The sequence below is a fragment of the Petaurus breviceps genome, unplaced genomic scaffold (genome assembly GCF_028583685.1).
Source record: "Petaurus breviceps papuanus isolate PSGF00001 unplaced genomic scaffold, PetGlider_PUasm1.0 227, whole genome shotgun sequence".
Taxonomy (NCBI): Eukaryota; Metazoa; Chordata; class Mammalia; order Diprotodontia; family Petauridae; genus Petaurus; species Petaurus breviceps.
In genome coordinates this window covers 17,334,544-17,357,029 of record NW_027185896.1, presented here as the reverse complement: position 1 = coordinate 17,357,029, position 22,486 = coordinate 17,334,544, and the positions used below count along the sequence as shown (strand labels likewise).

The 22,486-nt window shown below is 36.8% G+C and overlaps 1 protein-coding gene across 10 annotated transcripts in view; it reads left to right on the top strand.

The window, feature by feature from the left end:
* The window catches only part of MAP4 (microtubule associated protein 4), a 229,887-nt gene that overhangs the window by 192,109 nt on the left and 15,292 nt on the right, over positions 1–22,486 (top strand). For 9 of the 10 annotated variants that reach the window (XM_069095953.1, XM_069095951.1, XM_069095958.1 and 6 more), the window contains 5 exons: positions 13,389–13,489; positions 14,328–14,549; positions 19,355–19,532; positions 20,700–20,759; positions 21,074–21,387. In XM_069095953.1, coding sequence (XP_068952054.1) covers positions 13,389–13,489; positions 14,328–14,549; positions 19,355–19,532; positions 20,700–20,759; positions 21,074–21,387 — 875 coding nt within the window. The remainder of the gene's footprint in view (positions 1–13,388; positions 13,490–14,327; positions 14,550–19,354; positions 19,533–20,699; positions 20,760–21,073; positions 21,388–22,486) is intronic. The other variant, XM_069095956.1, reaches the window with a different exon arrangement.

Here is a 22,486-nt window from a genome sequence, read left to right as displayed (position 1 = left end):
ATCAAAGTAAGCTAAGTATTTAGTAACTGTATAACTAATTTTGGTCCTGAAGAATGATAATGAACGCCAGCTTCCTTTTCTTAGCTTAGAGCTATTGAGCCCCATAATTTTCCATAAAATGTTCAGTTTCAGGGCGACTAGGTAGCGCAGTGCCAGCCCTGGTGTTAGGAGGACCCAACTTCAAATCTGGCCTCAGACACTTAACACAAAAACTAGCCATGTGACCTTGGGCAAGTCACTTAACCCCATTTTCCCTACCTTCCCCCTACATGCCCCCCCCCCCATTTCCGTTTTAGTCACAGTATCAATTGTTTTGCTTGTTTTTCTTTATTAAAAAAGTAGATCTCAATTCTGGGAATAAAGTTATACTAGAAATGATTATGATATAAAACCAAAAAGGCATTAATAAATTTTTTACAGTGACTGGTGGCTAGGCTTAGAAATAGATAATAGGGACATGTTTCTATGTTCCCATCCTGCTCTGACAGCTCTCCTCCTCTCCTACTGTATTCTACTTTTAGCATTTATGGAGGGGAAAATGGCCATAATTTTTTAGTGGAAAGAAGTCTAAACTTGACACAGGAGAGTTTTGGGTTTGATCCTCCTCTAGGTACTTAGAAGCTAGAAGTATAAAAGATGGATGAAAATACTTGTACACCATTTCCTAATAGGATAGATATAAGGATCAGATAAAGCACTTTGCATACTTTAGATTGTACAAATGCCAGTTAATAAATAGTATTATTAACAGTTCTAATTTTGCTTCTTTATCATCCATAACTGTACTCGTATTTGTGGAGGTGACATACCCTGGCGTCATCCAGAATTGAGGCAGCAGATGAGGGAATAATTGAGACACAAATGGATAACAAGAATTTAATTCCCTTTAAAATTGATAATATTTGCTTGGAATTTTCTTAAACTGCTAATTTTTCATCAATCCACAAAGAAAATGGTAGTGAAATACTTCATAAATATTCCAGTTTTTCACTATGTATTGTGAATGTCTTTGGTTGTATTGTATTGTAAAGAGGGGACTTTGTCTTCATTGTCATACTATTTAAAAAGTTCTAGTTGTGATGCCTGTCTTTCTGATGCTTATAGCTATATTCTATGATATTAACTGGAGGTACAGTTAACTTGGTAGAAAATATAGAAATATTGTCAACCCCGTAGGACATAAGGATAAAGGCACTGGCATTGAGGAGGATTGGGAAAAGCCTCTTGCTGAAGGTGGGAATCAGGAGAAGTTCCCTCTACCGTCATCTTGATTGGAAATTCTTCTATCTATACTTCTTTTATACTCCTTAGTAAGTAACTGATTAATTTCACAAGTCAAATAGGAATGTTTTGGAACACATTGGTCCATATCACAAATTGTGGACATCTTTTTCATAACTTGGGGATATTCCAGAAATATGGTAACCATATGACTCAATTGTCTCTCTGTGTGCCATGCACTGAATTTAAAAAGGTCATTATGAAGAAGCATTCAAGTGACTACTGCCAGCAATCTGTTGTACTATGTGCTGGGTAAAAGGTATAAGGATAAATATGGTCTTTGCTGTCAACAAACTTAGAGACTTCACAGAAGAATTAAAAGTACCTGTTGCAAAATTATTTTCTCAAATTATCTAGGAATTGGGGATCTTGTATATCCTTGAAAAATTCTCCTAGGGAAGGATGAGTGCAGCTATCTGCTTTGTCAACTTCAGATTTTCATTTGCCATGTTGAGTTCAGAACATGGAGTAAGTTTCTACTGATTGTGCCTGACCCTTTGAATTTCAGAAATAGAAAATCTCTTCATTTGGATATAACATTGATTATGTACTTACTGGGTGCAGGGTATTGTGGTAGGCTCTTGGAGACAAAAGAAAAGATTTTCCCCTCAAGAAGGTTATATTCTGGTTGGCTGAATCAATTTCAGTGCAGTGTTAGTGCTACCGACAGATGCTGTAGAATTTCAAGGGATTTATTTCCTCCTAGTCTGCTTATGACTGTTACTCAAATAATTTTTTTTGTCACTTTAATTTTTTATTGATATGTTGTTTTTATATTACATACCTTTATAGATTCTACAATTTGTGAGGTCTCTTAGAAGAAAATAAAACTAATTATACAGTGACCTCATCAGAAACTACACTCCACATCTATAGCATTCCCTACTTCTCTGTTAAAAAAAAGCATTTAAAATCTATTTTCTTTAGAAATGTGCGAGATCACTACTAATTAGAGAAAAGCCAATTAAAGTAATTCTGAAATTCCACCTCTTAGTTTTTAAAAATTAGTTCATTATAGTTTCAACTAAGACATTTGCATCAGAGAAACTTTGCTGCAAAGATTTTTTTTCTCAGTTGTTTCACATTTAATCTTAGCTTTATTAGATGTGCTTTTGCTAAAAGTAAAATTCTATGTAATCCAAATTATCCATTTTATCTTTTATGATTTTTTTCTGGTAGGCTGTGAACTTTTCTCTTGTCCATTGATGTTAATACATATTTTTTTCTTTCTGTAATTTGTGATATGACTGATTATATTTAGGTTAAGTTTGAAATTTATCTTTGTACAAAGTGTGAAAACTTGGTGAAAATATTTTTTTCATACTGCTATCCTATTTCACATCACTCTTATTTTTCCATATTTCTCTTGAGATTTTTTACCTTTTCTCCATATTTATTATTATTTCACTATTATCATTTTTTTCTAATTATATAAGGTGATTTTTTTGGTTGTTTGATTTGCATGGCATTGAATAAATAAATTAGTTTAATTAGTAATATTCAGTTTTATTATATTGTTCAATCTTAACCCCTGAGTAGTTATTTAGGTTTGTCTTTTATTTCTTTAAATAATTGTAGTTGTATTTACATAGTTCTTGTGTATATCTTAGAAGGGATTCTCAGGTATTTTCTATCTTAGAAATTTTAAATAGAAGTTCTCTTCTTGCTGGGTTTAATATAGAAATGTTTATGATTTTTATGTATTTTACATTTGTAAGTTTGCTGACATTAATTGTTTCTGGTGTTTTTTAATCGATTCTTTTGGATTCTTCAAGTATGCAGTCATGTCCACAAAAAAGTGACAGTTTTTCATCTTTACCTGTGGTCATTTCCTCAATTTCTTTTTCTAGTTTTATTTGCTATACCAAGCAGCTTTAGCAATAGTACTACAAAAAAAGAAATTATAACAATAGACATCCTTGTTTTACTCCTGAATTTATTGGAAACAATTCTAATTTTTCTCCATAATAAATACTAGTAGCCCTTGGCTTAATGTTTTAAAGAAAGTTCATTTATTCCTATTTTTTCTTGTGTTTTTAATAAAAATAGTGGTTGTATTTTGTTAAGCTTTTTTCTATTCATTGATATAATCATGTGATTTTTATTATTAATATGTTTAGTTTTGTTCATAGTTTCCCCAATATTAAATGAACCAATAAGTCCAATCTTAACATTGTATATATTCTAATATGTTGTTTTCGTCTCTTTGCTAATACTTTGTTTAAAAAATTTGCATCTGTATTCATTAAGGATATTGGCTCATGGTTTGCTCTTTCTGCATTGATTCGGTTATCAAAACATCTATCAGAAAAGGAATTTGGTAGCATCCTCTTTTTTTGTAGTTTATATAATGTTTATCCCAACTCTTCTTTGAGTGTTTGATAAAAATAGAGTTGCAAATCCACCTGTTCTGGAGTTTTTCTCTTTTTAAGTTCATTTATGACTTGTTCACTTTCTTCCTCCAATTGTTGGGTTGTTTAAATTCCCTATTTCTCTGTTATTTCCTGTTTTTGAAAAACTTCATAATATTCACCTGATTGATTTTTCCATTTAGGCCTTTCCTAATCGAGTTATGTTTGCCTTTTGTCATTATTCCTTCCTTTTCTCATATAAGCCTATTGTCCTTTGAATAGTATTAGGTTCTGGGATTTGAAATCAAGCTCATTGGCCTCTGGGTTTCAAATTTCCTCTTCTTCCCTTTTTTAAAAATCAGGAAAATACTTTACCTTTAGTAGATTAGCCAAAGCTTCTTTAGGGACAAACATGAATTTATCCATTAGTGATAATCCTAAGCAGTAAAATTATTCAAATTTACGGGGCAGCTAGGTGGCTCAGTGGGTAGAGCAGTGGCCCTGGAGTTAGGAGGATCTGAGTTCAAATTTGGCCTCAGACACTTAACATAAAAACTAGCTGTGTGACCTTGGGCAAATCACTTAACCCCAATTGCCCTCCAAAAAGCAAAAAAAAAAAATTATTCAAATTTACAATATTTGTTTTCTCGACTTTAATACTTTATGTTGATAATTGGCAGAATCGTGAAATACTAGGCATGAGTGAAGCTAATTATATTGTAGTTTCAGGCATTGTAAGGTCTGCTCATATATTGTAAGTTCTTCAGCTAGGGTGTGAGAGTTATTTTGCAAGATTCATTATAGTAGCCTAAGGTCTGGCTGGTATTTTCCTAATCCATTTGAATTTACTATCTGGCTGATGGAAAGTATCGTGGTTTTTTTTTTTTTTTTTAGTTTTTGTTTTAATGATGGCTGTAATTTGGCTATTGGAGTTATAGGTACATTTCTTTTTCTATAAAAGATCAAAACCCTTTAAATAGACTTCATGAAGACTTTAAATAGTCTTCATAGGTATCTTTGGCTAAAAAAAATTCATCACCTCATGACCTTCCTTCATAAGGAATCTTTTAAAAAGTAGCTAGAGTGACCTTTGAATGACACTTTTACTTTGAAATTTTTCCCTTTTCATTGGGCCTTTCAGAACATATGTGACCTTTGAGATTTTTAGGGTTGCATCTATAAAATCATGAAACATAAGCGAAAGGCTAATGCCTTTATTATTTTCATAACTTTTGCCCAAATGCAGTAATCTGACATTCTTAAGTCCACTCATAAGAATTCATAACTGTCCCTATCTAGCATCCTGGGATAGGTTACTGATCATTTAAGGTAGCCTTACAGAGCTATGACACTTTTCGGTGTGGCATTGTGGTCTTTACAGTTCTGGCAAGGTTGTATCCTTAGGTTACCTTTTAAGGAGATTGTCGTAGGACTTGGAATAATTAACCTTATTCTATCACGTCTCAGAATTTAATCATGAAGATTTGGCAGTGTTCAATGCTTCCGACCATAACAAGTGCATCTTCCCTAGTTTGTGATGCATTTTGTGTTAGAAAGTAAAAAACCTTCTAATTACGAGGAGAATTAAGTCATATTTACTTGTGAGATGCTTTTGTTTGCAGATGGGTTGTCAATTAAATGAAATCAAGGGGCCAAACCACTCTTTAATTGCCCAACAAGAATTAGGTAATATGAAATTTAAACCTTCTGAGATCTTTTCATTTCTATACTGCTCTTGAATCTGTTACCCTCTAGTGTTTTATCTGTTCTTCTCTTGCTAAAACTCAGCCTAGATTACTCCTACCTCCCCTTCATCTGCTTCTTCCTCTCCTATGCTTAATGAAGGTAGAGGAAATCTCATAGTCACTCTGAATGAATACATTACAGATTTATGCTATCCGAAGTCAACTGGTCACTCATTGAAGCAAGGCAGTCCTTTTACTTCCTTCCTAGAAACCTTGCTATGTTTGTGTGCACACCCACACACCTTTTACTCATCCCCTTTCTCCTCTGAGGACCTTCCCTTTTACTTCATTGAGAAAAATTAAAGCTATTCTGTGTAAGAAGCCATTCTCCTCTTCATCTCAGAACTCTTTGACCTCTCCCACTCTTTGCTTTCCTCCAGTTTCAAGTCAACTCACTCCTCTATATGAGCACCCAAACCCAACCCCTCCTGATTTCTCCAGCCAGTAAAATACTCAATCATCCCTCTTTTTGAAATTTTTAATGCTCTCTGTCAACTAGTTCTTTCCCCATTGCCTTAAAACATGCCAAAGTCTTCCTATCCTTAAAAAACCTTCCTACCGAGCTATCCCCTCATTTGATTATCTCATAATTTCTTTTTCTCAACTAAACTCCTTCTAAGAGTTTTCTCCACTCATTACTCCCACTTCTCTCCTCTTCCCTTTGTAATCTGGCTTCCAGCTTCATCTTTCAACTAAAATTATTCTCTCCAAAGTTATCAGCAATCTCTTATTTACCAAATCTGATGGTCTTTTTTTAGTCTTAATCCTTTTTCACCTGCCTGCTACATTTGACACAACCACTCTCTTATGCATACTCCTTCGTTTTTAGGTTTTCATGAAATGACTTTTCCCAGTTCTCCTCTTCCTGTCTTACGCCTATTTTTTGTTGTCCTTTTCTGGCTTATCCACATCATGTCTTTCACCTTGGATGTTTACCAAGCTTCTGACTTGGAGTCCTCTTCTCCCTCCCTATTTAGAATCTTTATCTGGTCTCATGGCTTAATCTGTAATCTGTATGCATTTGTCTCCCAGATGTATATATTCAGTCCTAGTCTCTCTCCTGAGCTTCAGTCCTGGATCACCAGTCCCATAATACATATTTCACACTGCATGTCTTAAGAGACGTCTTCAACTTTAAACTTTGCTCCATAGGCTGCCCTTTTTCAAACTTCCCTGTGTCCTAGTATTGCAGGTGTTTAATCTCAGCACTGTTTTAGAGTTCTCCCTCTTCATTACTTCATGTATACCGTCAGTTGCCAAAACTTCCTGTTCCTACAGCATCTCTTGCATCCTAGCCCTTTCCCCCACTCATAGAGCTACTGCCTCATTTCACTCTCTTCACCTCTTGCCTAGATTACTATACCAGCCTCCTTATTATATCTCTCCACCCTAAGTTTCTGACTTCCCTTGTTCGTCCTTCTAGCCAAAATCATCAGCTCAGGTCTGACTGTGACTCCACTATTCAGTTAACTCCATTGGCTTTCTATTGCCTTTAGGGTAAAAAATTGGACTATTATTCACACTCCTGGACTCTGTTATCATACCAAACAGGGATCGTCTCTGTTCCTTACTCATGACACTCCAGCCTCTGTACTGTCTACTATGCCTGGGAGTCTTTCTCACTACTTCTTCTTCATGGATTCCCTTCCTTCTTTCTATGCAGCTGTCTTCCTGCTCTCTCCTCATCCCCGCCTTCCCTGCCCCCTGTGATGATGTCCTGTCTCTGAAATTACTTTGTATTTAACTATTTATGTTCCTTATAAGTAGGGAATGTTTCATTCTGTGTACCTTTTGTGGCCAGCAGCTAGCAAAATACTTGATTCGTTGTTTCATCACCTGGGTTGAAATGATTGGGCTACTTTTCTGGGTGAAAATGAAGCAGACAAAATGTGGTCCTCAGAGATTCTAAGACTCTCCAAAACATTGTTCTTGTTTGTGTCTTTCTAGGAGACATTCATTTCCTCAGAAAGAGCCTTTTTCCTTCTCCTGTCCTACCCCAATTATTTTATATTGCCTAAGATTCTGTTTTACTCAGTGCCTGTCCTTGAGCAAAGGTGTTCCATCCAGTAGCCCAGCTCCTCTTTCTGGTGGATCATCTCTTAAAGTAGCACTTTTTTTTTTTGTGAGAAGTCTGTTGCTTCCTGTACTTTTGTATCTAAAGAATAGTGAGGATGGAGTTGAGATGAACTCTGGGATAGTAACTGAATTGAGTTGAGCTGCACTGGAAAGAAAACCTTTATGAGGGCAGAGCCTTCATTCCTTGCATAAATGCAGAGCCCCTGAGAAGTTCACTGCAGGCTGTGAATGAGCTTAGGCATTAGTCTCTTGGTTTGTTCAAATAAAGTTTAGCTTTACTGCTAATAAAGCTGAAATGCTAAGCAATTTACATTGTATAGCACTAGGTTCTTTGTAAGGTGGTACGTCAGAGTTTTTAATTTGCCTTTCTCTAATCAATAGTGATTTGTGCATTTTTTATATGACACTGATGGCTTTGATTTCTTTGTCTAAAAACTGCCTATTCATACATATCCTTTGACCATTTATCAATTGTGGAATGACTTGTGGTCTTAGGAATTTGTCTTAGTTCTCTATGTAATTGAGAAATGAGACCTTTTCCAGAGATAGCTGCTGTAAAATTTTTTTCTATTCTTCTTTCCTTCTAATATTGGTCACCTTGGTTTTGTTTGTGTAGAACCTTTTAAATTTAATATAATCCAGATTTTCCCTTTTACTTTTTTTTTAAGCAATTGGGGTTAGGTAACTTGCTCAAGGTTACATGGCCAGGTGTTTCTGGGTGGGTGCTAAGTGTCTGAGCCCGAGATTCGATCTCCAGGTCGTCCTGATACTGGAGCCGGTACTCTTACTCGCTGTGCTACCTGGCTGCCCCTCCCTTTTACTTTTCATAATGCTCTCTGTTTCTTGTTTGGTCCTAAATTATTTGCTTATCCATATATCTGACAGGTAACCTAATCCATGTTCCCCTGGTTTGCTTATGGTGTTAACATTTGTGTCTAAATCATGTACCCATTTTGACCTTATTGCAGTATTTATGGTGTGAGATGTTGGTTGGTCTATACTACGTTTCTGCCATTCTGTTTTCCAGTTTTCCCAGGAGTTTTTTTGTCAGATCTTGAATTCCTTATTCCTACAGTTTGGATCTTTCAGTTTATTGAACACTAAATTACTATGGTCATTTACTACAATATATTGTGAATCTAATGTATTCCCCTTATCCACTACTCTATTTCTTAGCCAGTACTAGATTGTTTTGATGATTACCTCTTTATAATATGGTTTTAAGATATATTAAATTTACAGTTAGGCTACCTTCCGTTTCATTTTTTTTTCATTGTTCCCTTGATATATTTTACCTTTTGTTCTTGCAGATGAATTGTGTTATGTTTTCTAGCTCTATGACAATTTTTTGGTAGTTTGACTGTCATGACACTGAATAAGTACATTAATTTAGGTAGAATTGTCATTTTTATTATATTGGCTTGGCCTACCCATGAGCAATTAATGTTTTTCAGTTGTTTAGATCTGACTTTATTCGTATGGCAAGTGTTTTGTAATTGTGTTCCTAGTTTGGCCTTGTTAGGTAGCTTCCAGACATAACATACTTATTTTGTCTATAGTTACTTTAATTGGAATTTCTCTTTCTGTCTCTTGCTGCTGGGCTTCATTGTTGCTAATATATAAAAATGCTTATGATTTATGTGGGCTTGTTTTATATCCTATAACTTTAGAAAAGTTGTTAATTATTTCAAGTAGTTTATTCTGTAAGTCATTCTATAACTGTGCCATCATATCATCTGCAAAGAATGATAGTTTTGTTTCCTTATTACCTATTCTAATTCCTTCAATTTATTTTTCATCTCAGTTCATCATTGTTATAGCTTTTCTAATCTAATTTATAGCTTTTCTAATCTAATAGATATCTAACACAATATATAACATAATAGTGGAGATAATGGGCATCCTTGTTTCACAAACCCTGATTTTATTTGGAAGGCTTTTATTTCCGGTACAGATGCTTGTTGATGTTTTTACATAAACATTACTGGTCACTTAAGGAAACTTCATTTATTCCTGTGCTCTCTAGTGTTTTTAATAGGAATGAATGTTGTTTTCTGCATCTATTGAGATAAATCATATAATTTTTGTTGTTTTTGTTATTGATGTGGTCAGTTATGCTGATAGTTTTCCTAATACTGAACTAGTCCTGCATTCCTGATAGAAATCCCACCTTGTCGTAGCATATAACCTTTATGATATATTACTGTAATCTTTTTGCTATTTTTATTTCCTATTTTTAAATAAAAAATTTTGCATCAGTATTCATGAGAGCAGTTGGTCTGTGGTTTTCTTTCTGTTTTTTTCTTCCTGGTTTGGGTATTAGTACCATATTAGTGTCATAAGAGGAATTTGGGAGAACTTCTTCAGCTCAATTTTTCTTCTTTCACACATAGTTGAGTTGGATTCTGTATCAGTGGAAATAGTATCTGTTCCCACAAAACCATAGATTTTTAGAGAGATTAAGAGATATTCATGTTAAAGATGACTGACAAAAAAACAAAACAAAACAAAAACCAAAACATGACCAAGTGGCTTCCAGGACCTAGAGTCTAAGGAGTCAGTAAGAGTAACCAGAATAGTACTTCTGCCTACTAGTAGTTGACTGAGTTTCATAACCTGAAAATTCATTGAAGGAATCCCAGTATCATAGGCATGAAGGAAGCACAACATAGAATAAGCCTAGGAAAAATACCATAGTAGTTATCCATGTGTTCATTTCTCACTGGGCAAGTTTCCATTATATGGAACTCCTTTCATTCCTAAATTTGTTGGTTTGATTCACAAAATCCTACTTGTAGTGCTATACTTGCTAAGCAAACAGTATATAGGAGTTGCCATTTGGCAGCTCAAGTCAGTAATGCAGTACGTTTATCTAGAGCTTATTTTTGAAACCTAAAAGAATTTTTAAAGTGATGTCTACGTTTTGTTCAGGCAGCTGCATTACCAAAAAGATACACAGATAATCAGTGCCATTTTATGGTTGAAAACTAAGATTTACAGATTGACTTATATGGGCCTACTTAAGTATGAGATTAAGTCAGGACTTGATCTACAATTCATCCTTTCTTCTTTCCAAGGAGCAATTATCCATTTTCTCTTTCTTCTACTTCTGCCCCCATTAAACAGAAACCAAACCCCCTCCCTCGAAACATCCATCATGAAGCAAACCTAGATTTCCCTATTCAAAAATGCATGTCATTCAGCATTATGAAACCCCCATCTTTTAATAGAGTGGTCTGTCTAAACACTAGACTTTTGCTTTTTTTCCATTTGAATATGGGCTATCTTACTACATTTCCTATTTTAGAAAGACTTCTTTGGTAAAGGTGCATAAAGGGTCTCCCTTACCCCACTCTCTCACGCTCATCATTTGCTGCTACATTTATGTTGTTTAAAATGCTGTGGGTGCATATTTAAATTCTGAAAAATCAGTTGTTAGAAGTGAGTAAGATAACAATTATAAGATAAAATGAGGTATTGTGAAAAGGGGCATTTGTGAATGTAAAAAATTATGTGTGCCTTTGTCATTTTCTTCTTCCTATCCAGGTCCTAAAATGTTCAAATGTAAAAAATACTCTACTTTGAGGCTGCTGAGTAGCCCCAGGATCTGCTTACTCCAGTACTTTTTTCTGACAAATGTTATCAAGGAGTAATTTGAAAAAGCGTAGGCTTGGGGCAGCTAGGTTGTGCAGTGGATAGAGCACAAGACCTGGAGGCACTTAGCCCTGATTGCTACCTCCTCCTGCTTACCCCCACCCCCCAAAAAGGGGAGTAGGGTTGCCTTCCATGAGGTTGACCTTAAAAAGTCTGTTTCCTTAAACTTTCTTGTGTATCTGTGTATTTGTAGATAAGTAACATTTCCTTTTATTTGCCCCAGAAGTTTTCCTTTCACTTGTCAAAGGGTGATTCTTAGATCTAGGGTAATGTGATTTGATAAAGGCAAGTTCATTTTGATCTTATTTATTTTGCTTTATCTAGGTCTTCCCTGAAGAACTTTTGTTTAGTACGCCTTCCCTTTGTAACCCTTTCACATGCTTGAAGTTGTTCTTCCTCAAGCCATCTCTGTTCTTTGCCCCTGTACCACTTATTCCTATGTGACCTTTTGAAAGTTCTTCAATCTATCTGGCCTTTAGTTTCCTTAGATCTAAAATAAGGGAAGTGGATTTGATTACGGCTAAAGTAATACAATCCTAATTAGTCTGAATCTGTCTTTATATTCAATAAATTGAGTGCTTAAGTCAGTAATATAGTATGTTTTTTGAGTGTTTCTGCCTGAAACCTTAATGTACTTTTAAATACTACTTACTAGTTCCAATCAGATGCTTGACATACAAAAAGAAAAATGGAACAGATCTTTCCTTAAAACAATTTACATTCTTTTGAGGGTTGGGGATATAATAACATATACACAGATAAGTGTTGTAGAGGAGTGTCAGTGCAAGGAACATGTTGTAATAGGCTAAAGAGCAAAAAAGTTTTTAAAATGGTAACCATGGAGATTATGAGAGACTTGGAGAGGAATGAAAGGATTTTCATGTTGCACTGAGGGCCTTTTTGAAATTAGATAACAAATTTGTATTGAACCCCATCAGGACAGTTGTATGACTTCATCCATCACTCTTCAGTTGCATGTGACTAATCATAGAGAAGGATATGGTAGGGGTTCTCTGTTTTGGTATATGGGAAGCTTTGAGGGGTGATTGGAGAAGCATATTTCCTGTTTAAAATGCCATTTGTTGTACCACTATTCAATATGTTTTGTTTTTGTTCTTGACTGTTTTGAAATCAGTAGTATATTTTGTCAATATCTCCAGCCAATAGAATGCAATCTTTTTTTTTTTCCTGTATTAACTAGTATTAACATCCTAGCTATGGTAACCTAATTACTTCGGCCACTTGTGTGACCTTAAAGTTGACCTTTTCTTTGGCTAGCTTTATGTGGCACAGTTGTTTGTGCCATTATAATGTACAATGAGGTGATTTATTATTACTTAAGGATTATCCATAGGTACCACTTAAAGGGCCAAGGAGATACTTAGAGAAAGTTTGGGTGAGTGGGTGATAGCAAGGACTCCTAGATGTTATATTTCTGGCTCTGTACTGGTTCTTTGATAACCCCATTTGGGACAAGGATCAGTTAGACAGGAGAAATTCCCAGAGCTTTAAAGAGCTGGGCATTAAATCTCTTAGGAGGTGGATTCTCAAGCACCGTACCATACTGAGTAGTGAATATCAAATTAATATAAGTTCTTAGGACTTAATCTAAAATGAGACCTTTGCAGACTCCATGTGTTATAGTGATGTTTCTTCAAGAAATTCAGGGTATCCTGACAGGGCTACTGTTAAGCATATGTTTAGTGCTTTGTTCTTTGCATGGGCTTCCTGCTGCTTTTTTTTTTTTTCCATGAATTTCGATGCCCCTGTTGGGAATCTAGGTCACTTCTAGAACTGGGACAGGTTAATTTTACATCCTGCTGTGAAATAGTGATTTTATAAGGCAGTGGTATACTGGATGAACGACTGGCTTTCCTCCCATCTCTTTAATAGCTTTCACTTTAGAAGATTGGTTCTAATAGAAGAGGTTTTTGTCCCTTGTGTGTCATGGAGCCAGCAGTTTGGTGGCAGACTTTCCTTTTGGCCTCCAGGGAAGGGGAACCAAACAGCAAGGGCCATTTCCATCAATTGGCCATTTGTGTAAAACCTAGTCAGGTTCTGTTCTCCCCCCTGGAAAGATGGCTCATCTCCGGTATCTAAAACCAGCTCCCTTCACAATGGAAAGAACTCAGTCTTCTCAGCTTTAGGCAGCAGAATCCTTTTGGTTTTTCAGAACAAAATGTTAGTGGTTTGCCTCTATTGCTCCTTAAAGCACAATTCAACGGAGAAATGGGTTAAATAGACATTTGTTTAAGCTTATTTTTTTTTCCTTTTGGAACAGCCAAACCAGATGAAGTTCAGCCCTCTGCAAATCTGAATGGAAATGATATCACTGCTCCTCCAAACAAGGAACTCCCCCCAAGCCCTGAGAAGAAAACAAAGGTAGGTACAAGAATTTTTTGGTGTATTTTTGTTCTATAAATTTCTTTCTTTTTCAATATATGATGTTTTCTTTTGCTATTCTGACCACAGATTTAAGTTCTGTTTTCTGAACTTCTGAGGTGAGTTTTGGGGATGTTTCTTAAAAAGAGCTACAAAATTGATATCACTGAGATGCTTAAACCATCCTAGGCATGTTCCTCCCTTCTTTTCACGACCTTTGTCATTCCATTTTTATTCTCATCATCCTGAATTTCTTTGGGAACACTGTACTCTTATTGTTGATCTCATTCTTTAGGAAGAGAACTGCCTATATTTAGAGTAATTTTGAAAGATTCAGCTGATCTTTTAGGTAGGGCATAGTTAGGTTTAGTTGTTGAAAAGTTTAAAAACTTTCAGTAGGGACATTGACATAGTCATGGCATGAACAAATCTAATAGCAGTTTATGTTTCAGCAGCAGCATTACTCAACTAATGGATATGTTTCTGAAATTGAATCTAAAATATGGCTTTTAATAAATTTTAAGTATCAACCATGGAAATCCTAAAATCTCTGCTAAATTTATCACACTCCAAGAAAGTTTTCCCATTTTCTTACCTGCATTCTAGTTTTATTTCATTTATGCAATTCAGAAAACAGAATGTTAATTTTCATTTTGCTCTAGGAATCATTTCCTATATATCCTCATTGCTTGCAGTTTAATTTTGAAATATGCTCTTTATGCTTTTTAAAAAGTTTTTTTTTTGTTCTTTTGTGTGTGTGTGTGCGTGTATATCATTGGATGCCTGTCTTAAAACAAAAAAACAAAAACAAAAACAAAATAAACAAACGAACCTAAAGCCATCAACCACTACTCCATCTTCAAAGACTGCTACAACGAAAACCAAATCAGTGCCCACTCCCACCCCCAAGCGGCCAGTTTCCACTACTCCTGGTGGCCCAAGCAAAAAGCCCATGAGCCCTGCTCCAGGCCTAGCGCCAGCTGCCCCACCCAAACGACCTGCTGCTGCCACTGCTACCGCCCGATCCACTTCCTTAATCTCAAGAGATGGAAAACCAAAGGTAAGTAATCACCCCTGGATTTGATATGGGGAAACTACAAAGGCCTCTCTCCCTCCTATCAGCCAGCATCAGAGACAAAGAGGCAACCTGCATCTTTGGTTGGTATACTTAGATTTTGAAGACAGGGTTTAAAAAAAAAAGTGGTTTTCTAATTGGGAGCAATTTATAGCAGCCATCAAACTGAGGTATCTCTCCTAACACAGTTTCTGGTCTGTGTCATACTTTGAACATTTTAGTGTCTATATACCTTTGATGGTGAAAGCTATTGTGCTGTGACTTGTCTTTATACTCAACTTTTTCTTATACAGATGTTCTCACCCAGTGATGGCTTTGCATTTCATGGTTTCATTTGCTGTTACTTTTAACACTTAAATTCCCATCTTCTGCAATGACCATATTGTATAGTGTTGAATCTAAGGGCATTGCTGTCAGTACTTTGTATGGTCCTTCTCATCGTCAGGAATTAGGGAGTTCCTTCAAGTTAATAAAAAAAAGGAAAAGGAAAAAAACCCATAGATGTAAAAAAAAAAAAGCTTTAGTTGCTTTTAAAATAGAATCTCCCCATCTACCATAAACATAACCAGGCAACTGCTCCTTGTTAGCAGGATAATTGCTTGGCTTTAACCTGTTGTTTCTCAGTTTTATTATAATTCTTTGCTAGAGTTAAACTAGTTAATTCTAGTATTATTTGTTCTGTTTTGTATTTTTATCAGTTTGGGCAGCTGTATCAATACGTTCTGTTACATTAATTATCAGTTCAAGGAAGGTTATGTGATGTAGAGGAGAGAATGTTGGGGTGCTGTCAAAAGACCTAAATTCTTTGCCACTCATTTGCCCTATGATTTTATCTTGGTCATTTAATGCCTCTGAAACTCGATTTCCCCTGCTGTAAAATGGGTATGATGAGATGACACTAGTCCTGGCTTCTTTACAAAAGAACAGGAGGGTCTAAGATATCTGCAGAAATGCAGGCAGAGGCTAAGCATTGTATCACCTTTACCATTTACTGAACTGTGGGAAGTGCTAAAGGGCTTAAGAGTGGAAAAAAGTTTAAGAAGCCCCGCTCTAGAGCACTAAGTCCTATTTGCTGCCTGGGAATTATTATCCCATTTGTGTACCTCACCCTGTCCTTACAAAGATCAAAAATGATAGTAAGTGTGAAACTGATAGAGATGTAGCATGGGGTGGGGTGAAAAAAATATTGTGCCCTGAATGCTTTTCCTAGCTCTGCCCTTTTATTATGGGCTGGCCTAGATGAAGGAAGTCCCTTTATCCTTTCTGAATCCCCCTCAGCAGGTGAGGTAGGTATGAATGCTAGTCCTCATTCTCTCTGCTTCAGAGGTAGATGGAACATTGTATAGTAGATTGCTTTGGAAACTGCTTGGGATTTGTAGGTGCTGGGAGTCCTGTGTCACCCTTTCATGTGATCGATGAAAAGCCAGGCCCAGAGGCTTTCTCCTAGTCACCTTGGGATGGGGGTGGGGGCACAGGCTGTCCTAGCCCTAGGGTGCTTCTCTATTCTGGTAGAGTCTAGTCCTCCAAGTAGAAGGCTTCCAGCTGGAATCCAGAGATTAGATTTTAGATTAGAAGCGAATTCTCATCATTGTAGTAAATCCTGTGGATAAAATTTCCTTTTCAGGACATGTTTGTATCTGCTTTGAAACTCCTGGTATTTGTTGCCATGGGCAGGTCTGGGACCAGGACTCCCAATGTTTTCTTTTAATCCACTAGGATACAGGGTCACAACTGTAAGATTGTATCATATAAATTTGAATTAAAAATATTGAATACTTTAATGCTTTCCTTTAAATTAACATTAAATTTATTCTTAATAACTTGCTTGAATTTAATTGCATTTGTAGATTTTTAGTGCATTTAAAATATGAAGTCACATTTTTAAAGTTCCCAGGATTGGTGAGCATTCTTGGCATTGCTGAGCTCCAAAAAATTCTATTCCTTTCACTTCCTCTTCCAAAAACTTTGGAATGCCTTTCTGTTGTGCAGGTAGAGGGTGCAATGGAGGTGCTGGGCTTGTAATCAGGGTTCTGATTCAGCCTTAGACTCTTAGGTCAGTGTGACCTAGGGTAGGTTTCTGAAGGCTTAGTTTCCACATCTGTAAATTCTACTTTCCAGGGTTTTGGGGAGGATAAAAAAAAGATATTTGTAAAAGCACTTTGAAACCTTAAATCACCCTTAAAGTACTAGCTACTATTAGTGTTATCATTTTCATCATAAGACTACCAATAATAATAATAATAATAATGATCATAATTATTGTTGTTTATTATTATTCTATTTGGGCTCCCCACTGTGTTTATTCCCTTTTGAGTACACCCAAAAAAGAATCTGTGTGCTCTGGGTTTGGTATTTCCCTTATGGAAGTATTATCCTTTGGATATAGCAACATCATTTACACCCCTTGTTCCGTTTTCCCTACTTTACTATTCATTCAGTCCATGTATTTTTTCATTTTAGGGGAAATCACAGTTAATATACATGCCTTATATCTAAATTTAAGGATTTCTCCCTTCTATTTTTCCTCTGAAATGGAAGTTCACAACTGTTATTTCAGTTGTGTTCATTCTCTCTGTAGGAGGTGTTGATCAAACCATCTGCTTACCCATTTTTCCATAATTTCTGATACTATCAAGACATCCATGGTCTTTTCTTTCAAAGTGATTTCCCATTCCTTCTTAGGTCTTCTTGTACAACTGAATGGATCTAATGTAACCATGTGGATGAACAGCTGCCCAGAAACCTAATAATGTGACCCTAATGAAGTAGAATAAACCTTCCATATTCTTTTACTTCCTTCAGTGCTGAACTTTCTTTCCCTAATTTCACTACCCCATTATCCTATTTTTTTCTAGCTTCTGAAATTTTGATTGATTTTGCTCAAATGCTACCTAGACAAAGGAAACAGAATTTACAGAAAATATTATAAATAAAAAAGAGACACTATTCCCAGCAACTCATACCACAGTAAATTCAAAGTGTATAAATGATCTGAAAATTGATATCATAAACAATTAGAAGATATATAAGACTTAAACTTTTCACAATCATATTTAGGGGGTGAATTCTTAAATTCAGGTTTACACATGATTGCAAAAGACAAAGTAGACATCTTTAAAAAAAGAAATTAAAAAGCTGTTCCATGAAAAAAATAATGCAATTGGATTAAAAGGACGGGACTGGGAGAAAAATCATTGTATCAGAGATCTTTGGCAAGGGTCTTCTATACAAAATATATAGGGATCTAACATAAATATCTAAGACCAAAGGTCTTTACCCACTAGATGAATAATCAGAGGATACAAATAATTCTCAAAACAATTGCAGACTGCTAACAACTATATGGAAAAGATACTCTATTTTACTCATAATTATAGAAATGCAATCAAAAGCACCCAGAAATGAAAAGATGATACCTAGTAAGTTAGAAAAGATGATAAAAAGATAGCATTAGTCAATGTTGGTGGGGTTGTGGAATGACCTTCAAACTAATTCATTTTTGATGGAGCTTTGAGTTCATCTAATCATTTAGGAAAGTAGTTTGGAATTACGGGGAGTGAATGACTCACATCATTGCTGCTACGCATATACTGCAGAGAGGTTATTGATAAAACATAAGACTCTTTCTATATGCAAATATTTATGGCAGTATTTTTGTAATCGCAAAAAAAAATAGAAATGAAGTAGATGCTCACTTAATTTGAGAATGATTAAATAAGATATGATGCAGTGATATGTGGCAAGAAGAATGTGGTGAAAAGGCGCATGGGAGTTGTGTGAAGTGAGACCGTAGAGCAGAGCTAGTAAACACACACACACCCACATGCATCCACATGCATGTTCACGGGTGTGTATGATAACTGCAACAACAGAAACGGAAGGAACAGCTAAAGCACAGTGTGTCCTTTTCTCTGCCTTGGAGAGTGCTGCGTGTGGGACTGCCTGGAAAGACTGAAGCAGGGTCAGGAGGGAGCCTTGGTCTTGCATTTGTTGTCCATTGGTTCAAACTGGGCTTTGGAGTTGATTCACCCCCCAGAGCGCTTCACTTTTTTATCGTTTGATTCGATGAGATGCGTTTTGAACCTATGCAACTTTTTTTAAAAATGGCACTCTGCAATTTTCTTGTGGAAATTGCTGCCTTTTGTTTTTTCATCATGTGTTCCTTTAAGTCTATCCTGCCTCCTGTCCTGTAAAGCAGTCATCTTTTGTAAGTGATTTAAAAAGAAAAGCAATTCAGGAAAACCGACTGCATCTGACTGTATACACATAATTCCACACCCTGACTCTGAAAATGAAGGGTGGCACTGACACTTTTTTCTTCTATTTTCCAGGTTCTAGCTTGACTATTACATTAATTTAGTGTTCAGCTTTCGTTTCCTCTGTTTTCATTGTCTTGCTTATTTCATCATTCTTTAGTTCATTTGAGTTTTCTCATGTTTCTCCAAATATTTAATATTTATTATTTCTTATGGACCAATACTTTTTAATCACATTTGTTTAAGATAGTTTAGTAATTTCCCACTTGCTAGGTAGGTATTTACTGTCTCCAGGGTTTGGATATTTTAGTTGCTATTAACATAATTTCATGTTACTCTTCAGAATAGTTGAAGTAATGCATAGTTTTCACCAAGAGTGTATTATTGTAAACTCACAGAGCTATCTTTTTTTCCACTAATAAATTGATATCTCAGACCCTGTAGTCTACTCCATGCTTTACCTAGTCTACTCTGAGTTTGTGGTTTCTTTGAAAATTTGCTACATGAACCTCATCCATGCTTCTTTGTTACCAGGCTATGGATGCAAAGAGCCCTGAGAAACGAACTCCACTATACAAATCTCCTGCCACCACTACTAAAACTGCCTCAAAAGGCACCGCAACGACCCCACGAGTCACAGCAGCTGTTTCTTCCATGACAACTGTTCCAGCCAGTAGGAGCATCTCTTCTTCTCCTCCCAAGAAGCCTTCCTGTAAGCATCATTCAGTATTTTAGATCCCCAAACTTTCCCAATTTTGCATATGGAACAAACCATTGGGTAGCCTAACAAGATATTTAAGATTAGAGACGTTTTGTATGTACCTTCAGGAATGCATGGACTGGGCAAAACAGCCCAGGAGCAGCAGGTAGGTGGTCACTGATTTTAACAACCCACCAGAAAAGGCTTGACTCAAAACAAATATTTCTGGATACCAACACTTATTAAGGATATTTATAGATGGTAGCTCATTTACCTGTTTAGCAAATTGACTTCTTGACTGGTCATCCTGGAAATTAAGCTACTAAAATTCCTATTTATTTGTGTAATAGCCTTAACCCATTCAGAATAGTCATTGATTCATAAGTTATGATGACTCATTTGGGTACATTCCAGTTTGTGCTAATTGGAGCACAATGAGTTGGTCTTTTACATCTTTGAGTACTGTTCTGCATAGAAAAGAAATGAAACCAGTAGCTTCTCCCCCTTCTTCCCCCTCCCCACTCTCACTTTACTTGTCCTCTCCTGGTTTGCATGTGCCAGCCCCTCTGCTCTCTGGTCTGAATTGAATGTTGTCTTTTTAGAGTAGATAACAAAAGGAAATGAGGATTCCTTTTATTCAAGGAAAGATTTCTTGCTTGGGGACAAAAAGGAGGAAAACTGATAAAACCCCTTTCAATTAAAGTGCTACTGAAGCTGATTTTGCCACTTTATCTTTCAGGGGAGTTAGATAATAAACTCAAAGTTCAGTTGTCTGGAGGCTTCTTCACAGCCTTCAGTGACCTTGTGATCCATTCAGAGTATTTCCCTTATTCTGCTAAGGATGTCAGGGCCCTGGTCAGAATCGCCTAGGCACTGGTGGTGGCTTGATGTGTACAGCTCCCAATGGCATTAGTGTAGGGATTGAGCCTATGTCCTATATTCTCTCCTAAGGAAAATTGCAATTGATAGGTAATAGCACTTAACTGAGTACTTCTTATCTGTAATAATGTACTGGCCTCTACAGAAGGGTTCTAAAAGAAATACCCTACGTGTTCCTGTTCTTAGGACTTGAGTGAACCCAGCATGCATTGCATATCCTTTGAATAGCTGTCTGGGTGTTTATGTGAAATTTGTCATTTCAAAAACTGAATCTTTACCAATATGGTTTCACTTTTGTAGCTCTCAGGAACGAGACAAAGCCGACAGACATCAAGAAGACTACTGCAAAATCCTCTCTCGGTAATGGCAAATCTCTCATATCCCTTACTTCATAATCTTAAAGAAGGCTATTGATCAGTAGTCACATAGGCATAGTATCTCTTAAACCTGAATTTTTTGTTTGTTTGTTTTTCAAGGGGGAGGAAGGGCAGTTGGGGTAAAGTGACTTTCCTAAGGTCACACGGCTAGGAGGTATGTCAAGTATCATAGACCGGATTTGAACTCAGCTCCTCCTGACTCCAGGGCCAGTACTCTATTCCCTGTACCACCTAGCTGCCCTGCTGGATTTTTTCTATCTCATCTCATTTGTTGATCTTGTTCTGACTTTTTTCCAGTGGATCTAAGTCGTCCAAAGAGTGCCCCTACCATTGCTCAAAAGACCAGCAGCACCACATCTTCAGGGGCCCCTCCCTTGCCAGGGGCAGCTTCCAGCCGGGTCAAGGCCAAACCTGTCACCCTGAGGCCATCTACAACCCCCTCTGTGGACAACAAGAAGCCAGGAGTGCCTAAGGCTGCCCCAACTAAACCAAATTCTGCAGCACCACGGCCCAGCCGTCCATTAACTAGCAACTCTGTACCAGACCTTAAAAATGTTCGTTCCAAGATTGGCTCCACAGACAACATCAAGCACCAGCCAGGTGGAGGCCGGGTATGTACTTTGTTTAGGGCTTCTTTCTGGGGTGACCTTGGGCAATCTCTGCACATGCATGCTCATCCCTGCCCTTCCTGCCTCTTCCAGCCACTGATCACTAAACTTACTGCCTCCTTTGCAAGGATCTTATTTCAGCTCTCAGCTTCACTGAGAGCTATTCTCTATCAGTTCTGCCAGATAGAGAAAGGAAATGTTTTAATTATTGGGGAGTATTGGGATTATCATAAAAAGGGAACCAAGTTATATCTGAACTGATCAGTCTGGCAGAATTACTTGGCATACAAATTCCCATGCTTGAATAAGATTGAAGATAATAAATTTTGTCAACTTTTGGTTGCCTGAAATCTTGTACCTTATTCTCAGTATCTTTGCCACTGACAAGGCATTTCAAGAGAGAGAGGTTCAGCCTGAATGAAGCAAGAGTGTAAGGGCCCTCTAGTGAGCATTCTATAAACTGCCTGCACTCTTGGAACAGAAGGGGACCTGAAAGGGATGGGGTCATGGAGAAGAGGATCTCATTTCACCTGCTGACATTTGAATTTGATGTCCAAAAAGACTTTATTTTATTTGGGGGACCTAATCCATTGCAGTTTCTAAAGTCAGAGAGACAGTGACTCAGAGAGTCACACATTGGAATCAGGAAAGCCTTCCTTAAGCTGTTAAGGTAACAAGAAAAAGCAATCCTGATCCCCTTAATTGTTCTCTGGATGCAGGGACTGAGGAAGCCCTTAGCCCATCTGGCAAAAGTTTGTAATATAGATAAGTAAAATAGGGAAAATTGAGTCCCTTCAGTTTGAAAATGTTATAAATGGAGGGGCTGGTTCCCAGATAAAGGTGAGGCAGACAGGGTGTTGTGAATTGATGGAGATTAGGACTGGAGCAGTATTCAGCTTAGTGTTGAATTCAGACTGAGGACTTTGGACATATTCAGGACATTCCTCCAGGATGGTCTGCTTCCCTCTTCTTGTTTGATTTTTATTCCCTACAGCAGCAGGAGTCCTTGGTAGAAATGCTAGAGTTTACTTTATTTTGCCTGCCTTAACAACTTTCCTTGATCAAGAAAGGATCCTAGTATGAATGACAGGAGAGTTGTTGC